The sequence below is a fragment of the Temnothorax longispinosus genome, chromosome 6 (assembly GCF_030848805.1).
Source record: "Temnothorax longispinosus isolate EJ_2023e chromosome 6, Tlon_JGU_v1, whole genome shotgun sequence".
Taxonomy (NCBI): domain Eukaryota; kingdom Metazoa; phylum Arthropoda; class Insecta; order Hymenoptera; family Formicidae; genus Temnothorax; species Temnothorax longispinosus.
In genome coordinates, this window is record NC_092363.1 from 11,450,665 (window position 1) to 11,465,079 (window position 14,415).

General features: G+C 41.9%; 2 protein-coding genes across 2 annotated transcripts; both read left to right on the forward strand.

Annotated features, from left to right (window-relative positions):
- Positions 1 to 349: 349 nt before the first annotated feature.
- On the forward strand, positions 350 to 1,012 carry LOC139815404 (craniofacial development protein 2-like). The gene has a single exon (XM_071782331.1). It carries the CDS (start codon positions 350 to 352, stop codon positions 1,010 to 1,012), a length of 663 nt encoding a protein of 220 aa, XP_071638432.1.
- A 5,419-nt stretch (positions 1,013 to 6,431) lies between these two features.
- On the forward strand, positions 6,432 to 9,012 carry LOC139815405 (uncharacterized). The gene is made up of 5 exons (XM_071782332.1): positions 6,432 to 6,805; positions 7,240 to 7,547; positions 7,656 to 7,939; positions 7,988 to 8,803; positions 8,995 to 9,012. Exons 1-5 carry the CDS (start codon positions 6,432 to 6,434, stop codon positions 9,010 to 9,012), a joined length of 1,800 nt encoding a protein of 599 aa, XP_071638433.1.
- Positions 9,013 to 14,415: the final 5,403 nt, after the last annotated feature.

The window sequence follows — 14,415 nt, forward strand, 5'->3', positions numbered from 1 at the left end:
GAAATTTTCAGAGTATATACTTGAATACATGTACATTACAAAAGTGCAATAAACCAAAATTCAAATTTTTGAAAATTTTAACTGCATATAACCCCTTGTTAAATGTTACTATAGATATTGTTGAAAGATCTAAGGTAACTCACCAAGTAGTCTAGAGAACGAAAACATCGAAACAAGTCGAACAAAGCAGATATAAAATTATGGTATGGTATAAGGGAGTAGGCAGGCAAGTCCGAGGGCCCTGAGGAAGCAGCCCCTCCATCGGACTCGGGTGCGATGGGCTAATAACTCGTCCATCTTAAAAAACACTATTACTGAAACCGACACAGAGATTAGCCGGACCCCACAGATGGAGATGACCTTTGGCATGAAATCCAGGACCAGATTCGGAACATGGAACATTAGGACAATGCTAGAAACTTCACGCCTGGCACAAGTCATTCACGAAATGGATAGATATAGGCTCCAGGTGCTCGGTCTATGCGAGACAAGATGGCCCGAGCAGGGCGAACACATCACCTCGGACGGGCACATGCTTCTCTTCTCCGGCAAACCAACAAATGAACTCCGCGCCTCAAGCGTGGGTATTCTACTTAACAGTAACACAAGGAGGGGACTTATAAACTGGAAACCGGTGACAGACGGAATAATCTGGGTTAGACTAAGGAGTAAAGTCACGAACATAACCTTTATCCAATGTTACGCCCCTACTGAGGTCTCAGACGAAGAATCTAAAAATGTATTTTACGAACAGCTAACCGCAACCATAAGGGATCTTCGAAAGTCCGACATTGTAGTGCTCATGGGTGACTTTAACGCCAAAGTCGGCCAAAACAATAGCAGGCTGGAGCATGTCATGGGCGCCCACGCGCTAGGACAAATGAACAATAATGGTGAGCTCCTCATCGAATTCTGGTCGACCCAGGGTCTAATAATCAGGGGATCGATATTCCCACACAAGGACATCCACAAAGCAACGTGGATTTCCCCGGATAATCGGACGATGAATTAGATTGACGATATCATGATCAGCAAAATGTGGAGGGGTTCTCTTCTGGATGTAAGAGCAAAACGTGGCGCCGATGTAGCTAGTGATCACCACTTGCTTACCGGCGCAATGCGCATAAAAGTAGCAAAATACAAAGCAAAAACGAATATACACAAGCGGAAACATTTCGCGACTGAAAAACTTAAGGATCCCAAGTATAATGATGCCTTCGTCAGTAAAGTACAGAGTGCGATCTCGGAGGCAGACTTGCAGCATTGCGACGGCAGAAAGAGATGGGACGTAGTAAAACGTGCCATCCTTGACTCACAAGGGAACGGTCGGAAGTGTCCCTACCCGATTTGGATGCGCTTTGGATATGTTGTTGAGCATCAAAAAATATTAGACACGTATTTTTTTTGCAGCGTATCTCGACGTTTAGGGGTTGAAACAACCCCTTAAAAATAACGACCGATTTGGATGCGCTTTGGATATGTTGTAGAGCATCAAAAAACATTAGATACGTGTTTTTTTTAGCTGCGTATCTCGACGTTTAGGGGTTGAAACAACCCCTTGAAAATAACGGATTTTATAGTTTTTAGCGAATATCTTCGAAAATATAAGGCGTAACGACAAAACATTTGTACGAAATATTTATGGCTTTTTGTGCTCTTTACAATGGCGTAATCAGATTTTTCAAATTTGTCATATTTTTTAATTTAACCCCACTCTCACCTATTATTTTTGCCAAATATAACAATTTTTCCAACGCAAGAGCGTCAAATGCCAAATACATACATGTGTATTTTTATTATGATACCATTATTAGATTTTTGGCAAGACGAGATGAATGTGGTATAGGCGTCGCGCTGTAGGTAGGTGTTGCGTTATTTCTTGTTAGTTGCGCCGTACGCATAAAAATTTCCCTTTCAACTCCGGGATGACCGAAAGCGTTGATGCAAAGGCCAGCGCAAGGCACTGACAGCGAGAGGTTAACGCTATTTCGAGAGTCCTAGACTAGCAACGGAATGTCGACTCCGACATTATAAATACCGCTGAATTATAAGATCGGCTCTTAAATTTGCGTTGGAAAAATTGTTATATTTGGCAAAAATAATAGGTGAGGGTGGGGTTAAATTAAAAAATGTAACAAATTTGGAAAGTCTGATTACGCCATTGTAAAGAGCACAAAAGCACGATCCCCCGACTATTAGACCCTGGGTCGACCAGAATTCGGTGAGGAGCTCACCATTATTGTTCATTTGTCCTAGCGCGTGGGCGCCCATGACATGCTCCAGCCCGCTATTGTTTTGGTCGACTTTGGCGTTAAAGTCACCCATGAGCACTACAATGTCGGACTTTCGAAGATCCCTTATGGTTGCGGTTAGCTGTTCGTAAAATACATTTTTAGATTTTTCGTACAAATGTTTTGTCGTTACGCCTTATATTTTCGAAGATATTTGCTAAAAACTATAAAATCCGTTATTTTCAAAGGGTTGTTTCAACCCCTAAACGTCGAGATACGCAGCTAAAAAAGACACGTGTTTAATGTTTTTTTATGCTCTACAACATATCCAAAGCGCATCCAAATCGGTCGTTATTTTCAAGGGGTTGTTTCAACCCCTAAACGTCGAGATACGCAGCTAAAAAAAACACGTGTCTAATGTTTTTTGATGCTCTACAACATATTCAAAGCGCATCCAAATCGGTCGTTATTTTTAAGGGGTTGTTTCAACCCCTAAACGTCGAAATACGCTGCAAAAAAAAATACGTGTCTAATATTTTTTGATGCTCAACAACATATCCAAAACGCATCCAAATCGGGTAGGGACACTTCCGACCGTTCCCTTGAAGAGCGTCATCGGCTTCAAAGAACTAAATAAAGCCGTGTGGCTAACGTCGGAAACATGGAACCTGATCAACCGGAGAAGGGAATAGAAACAACAAATACTCAATGCCAAAACATTAGACGAGAAAGTCAACGCTAGTAGGAGCTACATGCAGCTTAATAAGCAAGTAAAACGTAGCGCCAGAAATGACAAAAGAAAATGGGTGGAGAGCCTAGCAGACAAGGCGCAGATTGCTGCCGAGTCGAATAAACCTCGGGAATTATACACTATCACGCGAACACTAGCGAATAAGAACAGCATTCGCAGCTATCCGGTAAGAAATTAAAACGGACAGCTTCTTACTACAGCTGCAGAGCAACTGGGTCGATGGAGTGAGCACTTTAAGGAACTACTGGAAATGCAGTCACAGAACAGCCCGACGAGACCTCCCCAATATAACGTCACAGACGAGAGGACGCTCCCCGGTTTGAGTGACGACCCTCCTACCCTTGCGGAAATAAAGAAAGCCATCCGCAACTTGAAGAACAATAAAGCCGCTGGCGTCGACGGTATCCCGCCCGAGCTGCTTAAAGCCGATATAAATTTGACGGCCAACTTGTATCAGCCAATCATAAAGGACATGTGGGAGAACGAGGAGCTGCCAGATGGCTGGGACACCGAATTAATAGTAAAACTGCCGAAGAAGAGTGACTTAAAGAACTGCGAGAATTGGCGTGGTATCACACTTCTGAATTGCTCGGCCAAAATACTGGCCCAAATCGTATACACGCGCATAGCGGAGGCGATCAAACCGTCCTTACGTAAGGAGCAAGCTGGCTTTTGACCCAACAGATCATGTATTGATCATGCCAACACATCATGCCATCACACAACACGAATCATAATAGAGCAAAGCGTAGAATGGAATACCAAACTATATCTGGTATTCGTCGACTTCAAAAGAGCATTCGACAGTATTGATCACGAGGCCTTATGGAGAATACTAAAACTGAAGAGTGTGAATGAGAAGATGATTAAAATAATCAAACTATTGTACGTTAATGCCACCTGCAGGGTACTACACTATGGCTTACTGAGTAAAGATATTCGCTTAAAGACAGGAGTCAAACAAGGATGCGTGCTCTCGCCACTGCTTTTTAACATAGTTCTGGACTATGTTTTAACAGAAGCAGACTTATCCGTGGGTGGAATAACATGGTACCTTCAGAACAGACGCCGTCTGGGTGACTTGGACTATGCCGACGACATCGTGATATTGACCCATACCTTTACTGACATGAAAAACACTGCAACGGCTGATAGACAAGGCACTGTCAGTTGGCCTGGCAATTAATGTTTACAAGACCAAGGAGATGCGTATTGGTACAAATAATAAATCGGAACAAGCTCTATATACAAGGGGAGGAAATTGAGCGGGTAAAATCTTTCTGCTGTCTTGGCTGTACGGTAACCACGGAATGCGGTACAGAGAAAGATGTGTCATGTAAAATCAGGAAGGCTCAACAGGCTTTTGCCTTGCTAAAGAACATCTGGTCATCAAACCAACTTAACAGGAATACCAAATTGCGTATCTTCAACTCCAATGTCAAACCAGTACTGCTGTATGGATGCGAAACATGGCGTCTCACGAAAGGCATTGTCCACACATTACAGGTCTTCATAAACAAATGCTTACGCAGAATTTTGAAGATTTTCTGGCCCAACACCATAAGCAATGACCGACTATGGGATCTATGCGGGCAGGTCCCAATACAGCAAGAAATAAAGAAGCGTAAATGGATGTGGATCGGCCACACACTCAGGAAAGCGCCACACGACATAACTAGGGGAGCATTGAAATGGAACCCGCAAGGTACGCAAAAGCGCGGACGCCCAAAAACAACCTGGAGGCGCACCGTTATCAAAAAAGCCGAAACGCAAGGAAAAACCTGGAATGAAGTGAAAGCACTGGCGGCAAATCGGGTCCGTTGGCGAAGCTTTGTGAAAGCCCTATGCTCCTCATAGGAGTTACAGGAACACTATTATATATATATATATATATATATATATATATATATATATATATGTATAAGGGAGTAGTGTGGTCTAATGGTAGAGCGCCAGACTCGTAATCTGTGGAACCGGGTTTGAGTCCATTAGAGCCATGTAGCATGGAATTAATTTTCCGAAAAAAAAGCTGCACTCTCTCACGCACAAGAAGACAGTTCCCGTGCGGAGAAAACTGGGCTCCGTCTTTCAGAAGAGACGTTAAGCAGTTGGTCCAGAATGATCCCCAAGGTTAGGGGTTGCGACGATAGGCTAGTTCCCTATCTCGCGTAAAAACCGAAAAAATTACTAAAAAACCTAGAAGTGAAAACTGGGCATCGGACAACGTCGAAGGACGTTCTAAAACTATGGGATGATTATCGCTGTTTCCCTTAAATAAGATAGCGATTCAATAAAAACATCAAAGAATTTCAAATAATTAAATATAAAATTATGGTATGGTATGAATTTGAGGCAACCCACCTCAAAATAATTCAAAACGCCTCAGACGATGAGTTCACCGCTGAGAACGCGATTCGCAAGGAATTCGACACGATGCGCTTCGGAGTGATCGGGCGTTATGAGAAGATCGTGGGCGCCGACCGAGCGGCCGCCGCGGCCGCTCAGGCCCCGGTCCAAACGTCGTCTATCCGACTGCCCAAAATCTCACTTCCGGAATTCTCGAGAGATCTCGCGCTTTGGCCTTCGTTCATCGCGTTATTCAACGTTTCCATTCACGAGAACCGGAGTATCTCCTCCATGGAGAAGTATCAGTATTTGGTGGCCTCATTGAAAGGGGAAGCGCTTAACGTCGTCAAGAACCTCCCCCTTTCCGCCAATAACTACGCGATAGCTTACGACGCCTTAATTGCGCGATATCAGAACAGACGAGTTTTAACGGATTACCACGTGGATTTGATGCTGAACGCCAAGCCGTTAAAAACGTCACCCGCCCCTCTGCGTACGCTGTTGGACACATTTACCGAGAATACGCGGGCATTGAACCTGTTAGAGTTTCCCACGGACTCTTGGGACTACCTACTACTCAAATTCCTGCTAGAAAAACTACCTCGTTCGCTTCGCGAGAAATTTGAATCCGAACACCGGGCAGAGGAAATACCAAAGTATGCGCAACTTACAAAGTTCCTCTCAGATCACTGCCGGGTCCTCGCGTCCGTGTCGGGCCCCTCGAACATGTTGCTCAAATCGCAGTCGTCTTCGCCGAAAAATTCCGCGTCGGCTTCGTCGCTTGCAACTCGAACCGCCGAGTGTCCGGTGTGCAAGGAATAACATCTCTTTTCAAGTGCCCTCAATTCCTGAAATTGTCTCCGGGGGAAAGGTACTCAACGGCGAAAACTGCGAATTTATGCTTTAACTGCCTTCGCGCGGGTCATGGCATTAACAATTGCACATCGACGAAGACGTGTCGGTCGTGCCAAGCCAAGCATCATACGTTGTTGCACTTCGAACGGAATTCGGGTTCAGCGAGTATCCTCGCGGATACCGGAGCCTCCTCCGAATCGGCAGTCGATAAGAGTTCGTCGCCGCAAAATAATGAGCCCCTCGTCACCATGACTAGCATTGCGAAATCGAGTTCGACTGTATTACTGTCAACGGTGCAGGCCGAAGCTCTCGACGTCTACGGGAATCCCTTCCCTGTTCGCATTCTTTTAGATAGTGCTAGTCAACTGAACTTTATTTCGGAAAACTGCATGCAAAAGGGTGGTTTCGGACAAACCAAGTGTCGTACTATAATTTTAGCGGTGAATGATACTAAGACAGCGGCCACCCGGGGTAACACCTCAGTCGTGATTCAAGCACAGGGCAACACGCGCATTCCAATAGAGGATACGGTTCTTCCACGCATCTCCGCCCAGTTACCTGGTAGTCAGGTTGAACCCAGGGCGTGGAAACATCTACAGAGATTAAAGCTTGCTGATCCGCAGTATCACCGACCTGGTCCCGTCGACATCTTAATCGGCGCAGATATCTTTGCTTCGTTGATTCGGGACGGTCGTCGTGTAGGGAGGAAAGGTGAACCAGACGCCTTTAATTCTATTTTTGGCTGGCTGGGTTCTGGTTGGCTCAGTGTCGACGCAAGCATCTCAGCCTACACATTTGTTTCTAACTCTCGATTCTCTAGATGCATCTCTTAGTCGATTTTGGCAATTAGACGAGATCCCTACAGCTCCGCCGTATTCACAGAAAGATAGACGTTGGGCGGACCACGCGTCGCGATGTATCTGGTCGCTTTGTAGTGTCGTATCCTTTCACAAAGGATAAACCTTGTTTTGTTGGCACGCATCAAGTAGCTTTGAACCGATTTCGCGCACTTGAGCGTCGCTTCAAATTAGACCCAGAATTTAAAATGAATTATAGTAAGTTTATGCAGGATTATTTGGATAATGGCTATATGAGATTGATTAAGCAGCCGTTCCCAGTAAACGGACCTGTCTTCTACCTACCCCATCATGGGGTATTCAAATCAGATAGCACAACTACGAAATTACATGTCGTGTTTGACGCATCAGCTAAGGATCTGAACGGCGTCTCGCTGAATCAAGTGCTGCGATCCGGTCCTAAGCTAAAATCAGATATAGTTGAGATATTATTGAAATTCCGGATCGGCCTCGTGGTGCTCACCGCGGACGTCAAGCAGATGTTCCTTAAAATCTTGGTCGAACTCGGTTAGTGTGACTACCAGCGAATCTTGTGGCGTTTCTCAGAACACGACCCGATCTTGGACTACCTTTTGTTGACCGTCATCTTCGGATTGACATGCTCTCCGTTCCTAGCGATTGCTTGCTTGTTGAAGTTAGCGGCTGAAGACAAAATAAGTTACCTGTTGGCCGCGGCTGTCCTAGAGGAAAGTGTTTATGTCGACGATGTGGTGGCGAGCGTTGAATCAGAAGAGAAAGCCCGCGAGCTTCAGCGGCAGCTACAAGCCTTACTTAAAACTGCCGGCTTTGAACTCAGAAAGTGGGCCAGTAGCCATCCGTCGGTCTTAGCCAATCTTGATCTGGAACTCCGTAGCCAGTCGTTACTGTCCTTTGAATCACCGGAGGATCAGTTTTTCAAGGTACTCGGACTTCGTTGATATCCTCAAACGGACAGCTTTGGCTTTCAGGTCAACCCGTTGGACAGAGACTGCACCAAACGCACCATTCTCTCTGAACTAGCTTGCATCTTTGATCCATTGGGGTTCTTAACACCGCTTACGTTCGCAGCCAAGCGACTGATCCAGCGACTCTGGATCCTTAAACTGGAGTGGGATGACAGGCCTCCTCTGAAGATATGTTCTAGACGGGAAAGATACAAGTCGGAGCTCTCCGCGTTAGCCTCCATTCGCATACCTCGCACTATCGCGGTAGATAACGTAGTCAGGCGAGAGATTCACGGATTTTGTGACGCGAGTGAGCAGGGCTACGGAGCCATTGTGTACATTAGAATCGTCGCCGAGAGTGGTGTAGTGATCCGTATGCTCATCACCAAATCAAAGGTGGCCCCCATCAAGGCCATCACATTACCGAGACTCGAGCTTTCCGCGGCTGTTCTGCTGTCAGATTTGTTAGAATATGTCGGGAAAATTCTCCGACCTAAAGTTGCCATCGACGACACATACGCTTGGTCGGATTCTGAGGTTATCCTCGCGTGGATACGCTCGGCTCCGCACCGTTGGAAGACGTTCATGCGCAATCGCGTCGCACGCATCCAGTCCAACACAGACATCTCTTGCTGGAAACATGTTGATACCAAATCTAACCCCGCGGATTGTTCAAGGGGCTTGTTTCCCCAGGAACTAGTCGAACACCCGCTGTGGTGGACCGGCCCTGCGTGGCTCGTCGAATTCGAACCCACTCAAGAAACGACATTGGAAGTTGAGGATCTTCCCGAGGAGGAAGAAAATTCTCGCGCGTTCGTCTCCATGAATCCTGCCGATGGCGTAAATTCTATTACGGTTGTCGATTCGCTTCTTGACCGCTTTTCGTCGTTAGACAAACTCATTAAAGTGTTCGCATATTGTCTCCGATTCGTTAATAGAACTAGACCAAACACGTTCATTCTCGCCGTGGATCAAATCGAATTCGACTTTATTATATTTCGTCAAATTCGTTTAATCGCGTTGTTTTGCAGAGGATATTAGTAGATTAAGACGCAATCAGAGTTGCTCCAAACCTCTGCGAAAGCTCGCCCCTTTCTTGGACGTTTGCGGAGTCCTCAGGGTGGGCGGCAGACTGACTCATTCCGCCATCTCATACGAAGCTAAGCACCCAGAGTTGCTGCGTATGTTCGGCGTATCGCCTTGTATATAGTTGTAAATAAGCGTTATAAAATTGTCACTAGTTTAGTTATTGTTTCTTTGTAATTTTGCGTGAAACGTCGGCAAATCGCGAGCAGTAGAATTATGCGACTCACCTATCGGTGCTGCCATCGCTCATCCGCCGACAGCATCTGCTCCCCCCAAAAAGGGAGCAACTACTCGCCCGTGGCACATTGCAGGACCGCGGAGAGGATTCACATTGATAGTCCAGCTGTCCTACGGCACACACACATTTTTGGCCAGCCGTCTTACGGCACGCATACGAAGGGATCTTGAGGAGCGCCGGCCGCATGATCACGACTTCTCGCCTACGCTCGCTACTGCTTTTGCTCTCGCTTGCTTGCACGTGCCTGCCTTGCTTTACGTTTTGCATGCGCAATCAGACGAGGACACCTGAGCGGCCACGAGGCTTGGACAGGACGAAGCCCGGCGGAGCCAAGGCGACCGGCGCATCCCGGTGAGTCGCTTATCGCTTTCCGACTGATTTGCTGCATACGCATCTTGCATTTGTTTATCATTAGTCGTGAGGGGATTTTAACTACCCCCCTCTGGTCCTTCGAGCAAACGCGCTAATTTCGCAAATCTCGCCTCCGGGGCGAAACAATCCCCGTTCAGCTCTAAAAAGTAATTAAATGTTAAAACATCATATAGGTAATTAAAGGTAAACAAAATTTATCATATCAACGAAGTAAAGTGATACAAGCATGCATTTTGATTGAAATAGTGCGCGAAATATGAAATATACATATAATTGATACATATAATTGTAACATTGATATTGCTAGGTGCAAAAACTAAGAAGTGATATGGTATGGACATCGTTTTGCGCGAAAAATTAAAACCTACATGGAAAAATACAATGATAGATCTTGTTTCTCACTGCAAACCAATGTGGAATGGACTTACGTTTCCAATTAATCCAAGTAATATCCAAGTAAACTGTAATTCAAATACTTTTTAAACTACAGAAGATGGATCACGGAGTGGCTCCCCGATCACATATTTTAAGATTTATATTAAAAGGCAGGATCAATCGCACTGTACTTATTGCAATGCGTAGCGAATTACAATGCACGGCCAACCGTAATGCGTGATCAATCGCAACGATGCTCATTTGCAACGTGTTCATTTGTGGGCAATTGCAACGTGGTCAATCAGGAATCTGGCAATTACAACATAGTCAAACGGGATCCTTCAAATAAAAATATCAATACAATATTCTTAAATGGATATCTATTGATTTTTGTTTTATTTAGGTATATAACTAACAATAAAACCTCAGAAGTATTTTGAACAAAAACGATGTTTTTGAACATTTTGAGACACACGATAAGATTAGTAGACATAGTAATACAAGTAAAAACATTTTGAGGAGGGGGAGAGAGAGAGAGATTAATATACAAATACCTTTTAGATATTCTTAGACTACTTAGGCATTCTAAAAATTTTTATAACTATAAATAAAAAAACTATAACAACAAACTGTCCTCGGTAAAATGCATACTCCCTCGTTCGGTTGGCAGCAGTCGGGAGTAAAAATTAATTTCCTCATTAATCCATAGGAATGTACATATGTTCCTTTCCCTCACCTCTTTTACTTTCTCTGTTTTTTACATTATTCCATTTTTCTCGCCATAACCGAAAACGAAAAACGGAAAACATCCATAAAGAATGTCTTTCAACGTTTAATATATTTTTCAATTACACAAGTTTATGATATAAATAAAACGTTATCAAATGGTACGATTTCTTCATCAATAAACACAGTAGTGTTTTTCGTCAAGTAAATGCGGAGCATGACGCGTATCTATACGTATCTATACGTGAGCCAATTGCGAGTACCTAGGTTATTGGATCTTAGAAACAGCTGGACCGATTGAATTCTCACAATACTTAATCGATAGCTTGTGTTTGATTTGAATTTTAAAAATATCCTTATTTTTCTCTACATGCTCTAGGAGCAAAGGTATTACGATATAAAGTTTATATGTTGAAATATCAATTTAAAAACGTCATTGTCATCGTTGTTATACCTTTTTCTGTCCTTTTCTATCATATAGTATAATATACGTCTGTATGTCTTGTCTTGTATCTTATCTTTTTTTGAAAATTCTGTACAGTTATAGCGTTTTTTACTTGGAAAACTAGTGCAGCACCAGCGCTGTACTAGGTTTCAATGAAAACTGCGATAGTGCAATAATAGTGCAAGTTTAGTGTGGTTCAGTGAAACATCATATTGCACTAATAACATATCTATTTTATAACGTAATCTGAATAGTAAAAATACATGTAACTATACATGTAACTATACAAAAATACATGTAACTATACAAATATAAATTGCTTATTTTAAAATAATATTCTGATTTATTTCTTTAGTTTCTAAAAATTTCAAGATTTTTACATGTTAAAATGTTAAAGTCATTGCGCAGCTATTATTAGACACGTCAAAACTAAAAACAATATCGTTTTTATGAGTTTGGGGGGAATACTATAATATCATCTTAACGTAATATCATATCTTAAAGTACAAAAACAACTCAATTTCAACTTGCACTAGTATTCCACCGTCTCTAAAGAATACTTAATTATAGTGTTTTGGAAAGCTCTCGACATAAGCTATAAGAATATGCAATACAAAATAGGGGGTTCCATTTAAGAAACTGAAGGTGTCCTTGACCTGTCCTTAACGATGCCACCCAAGGTCAAATCAATGACACCATCTTATGTTCCCCTCAAAACCATACAATTTTTGTCTGGAACGTTTTTCTCTAAAATGCTTAGTTTTTGAAAGAAAAGGAGTGGGCGGGTGGTCTCAGACACCCGGTATATATATATATATATATATATATATATATATATATAACTTAGTATATATATTATATATATATATTATATATATATATATATATATATATATATATGTATAAAAACTAAATATATATTTTATATAATATATACAGGGTGAATTTTAATGGATGTCCCATCCTTTTACCATCAATACTTCATCGAGCATCCTTTTTTTGATAAAGAGCACTTCACTTATATAGAATAATTGTTAAACTTTACGTCTTCGTTACAAAATGGAAAATTTTTTTATATATATAGAAAAAAAATTGAGACAAATTGGCAGATGACAATTGTGAATGGGACATCCATTAAAATTCACCCTGTATATACAGGGTGTGTCAATTTGAAAACTTTTAGTCGGAATATCTCGGTAACTAGTAAAGATACCAAAACACGGTTTGGAGAGAATATAGGGTAGCAAGGGGGACAGACTTTGATTTAAAAAAATTTGACCTTGAGTGGAGGCGTCATAGTCAAATAAAGGTCAATTAATTTTTTTTAAATTTTTTACAAACATATAATTTTTTAAACATCTACGTTTGTAACCTTTCTCATTAGGAGCTCAACGCGCTATGATCCAAAATCTTCGAAGGTCAAATGACCAAATGCAGGCTCACAGTATTATTGTCTTTGTACATGTTACGAGACATCTTTTGCAGCTGCAGCTTCTCTACTAAATCGAAACTAAATCGAAATCTGTTCTCGCGCTCAAGATCTTCGTTCGATTCTCTCGCATCAAGATCTCCATTCGGTACTCGCGTCTCAAGATTTCCGCTTCAAGATATCCGTTTCATTGCGTGCGTTAATTTCTAATCTGGTTGCTCCAATCGACGTTCATTCCGTCACGCTCCGCCCTCGTGCCCGATTATTTACGTGCACGGGTCTCTGGTCCGTCGAAGCAATCATATTAAAATCAGCGTCCTTGTGCACATAGAACTATGTAAATCGAGAATATACTGACATTAAATTATAACTCGCGAGTGCTTTATTAGAGTGTCCCGGTGAACCGTCGACCCTTCTGACAAGGGTGTCCCAGACATCTTCATACAATCCTCAACACATTCTTTAATCTACATAATTATGTATCGCAAATACTTTTGTTGTGTCCTAGTAGAGAACTGAAGAGGCCCGAGGTGAAAGAAAGGAACGTGTGAATGTATCTGAACTATATAATTCCACTCGTGTCTTTCTCGGTACACACTCGGATAACGAATCCGTTATGAGAAGGACCGTCTCACAGTGGGGCAATAGTAACTTTTTTTGTTCATTTCAACCTGGAGGGCGCAAAAATGGACCAATCATGACGAATTTTTTTTTAAAATGCAGCTAATTGAATTTTCCACAAAATGCTCTGGCTGGATTTTTGAAAAAAATGTTGTATTTTGTTTATTTACAATTGCGTGCAAAAAATCGAAATCCTTCAGTTAAGTCTTCGATCCTTCTGAGTAATGACATCATATTTCTATGCAAATCAATATATTAAGGTTATGTGATTGATTGAACACGGAAATGCCTCAAATTTTACGAAATTTAAAATTCAAAATGGCGGATTCAATATGATGATCGCTGATTTCAGAGAAAAATTCGATTTTTCGGTGGAAAATTGAAATTAATAGTTTTTCTAGGTCAATGAGAGAGACAGAGAGAGAGAAAGAGAGAGAGAGAGAGAGAGATCATGAATTTGCCATAAGATTTATAAGATTCAAGATGGCGGATACAATATGGCGGATGGTTTTTACGAAAAACAATACAATAGTTGCGTTAAAAATTGTTATCAATGGGGTTTTTTTATATAGAGGTCGCTGATTATTTATTTTTTATATTTTTTATTTTTTATTTTATATATTTTAATTTTTAAAATTTTTTATTTGTTACTAACGTAAATTGTTACGTTGAAAATTATTATCATAATTTTGATGGATGAATGGATGGATGTATGGATAGATGGATGGGATGGGTGATTTTCAGTTATTCTTATTATTTTATTCTCATATAATTTATCATGATTGTATCAGCTCAGTAGCTTCTGGAAGCAAGTCCAGATCCTTCTTCGTTATTTCTTTTTTCAGGCTCGAAATGTAAGGGTCTGATGAAACTAGAAGGAAATGCATAAGATCCTCATTCGTATCCGATCGAGAGGTTTTCGGGTTCTCTCCTCTCTTCCTCTTTTTAGATCCTTATTCCTCGCTTCTTGGGCATCTTCTGATAAATGTCCACTTGGAATCACAAGTGAGTCCAAAATATCAGCTCCATGGATGAAAACCTTATGCATAGAAGCTGGCATATAATACCAGCTATATTTTTCAACGTATTGTCTTGCAGTTTCGAATGAAAACTCCCTGAATTTCATCGTATCAATTTCTTTTCCAGATGACAACGTTTGA

Excerpts from the sequence above, each read along its gene's own strand:
- LOC139815404 (XM_071782331.1), top strand. The coding sequence starts at position 350 with ATGGAGATGACCTTTGGCATGAAATCCAGGACCAGATTCGGAACATGG.
- LOC139815405 (XM_071782332.1), top strand. The coding sequence starts at position 6,432 with ATGACTAGCATTGCGAAATCGAGTTCGACTGTATTACTGTCAACGGTG. Across the intron at positions 6,806-7,239 it reads TTAAAGCTTGCTGATCCGCA|TAAGTTTATGCAGGATTATT; the intron begins GTATCACCGACC and ends AATGAATTATAG. Across the intron at positions 7,940-7,987 it reads CGGAGGATCAGTTTTTCAAG|GTCAACCCGTTGGACAGAGA; the intron begins GTACTCGGACTT and ends TTTGGCTTTCAG.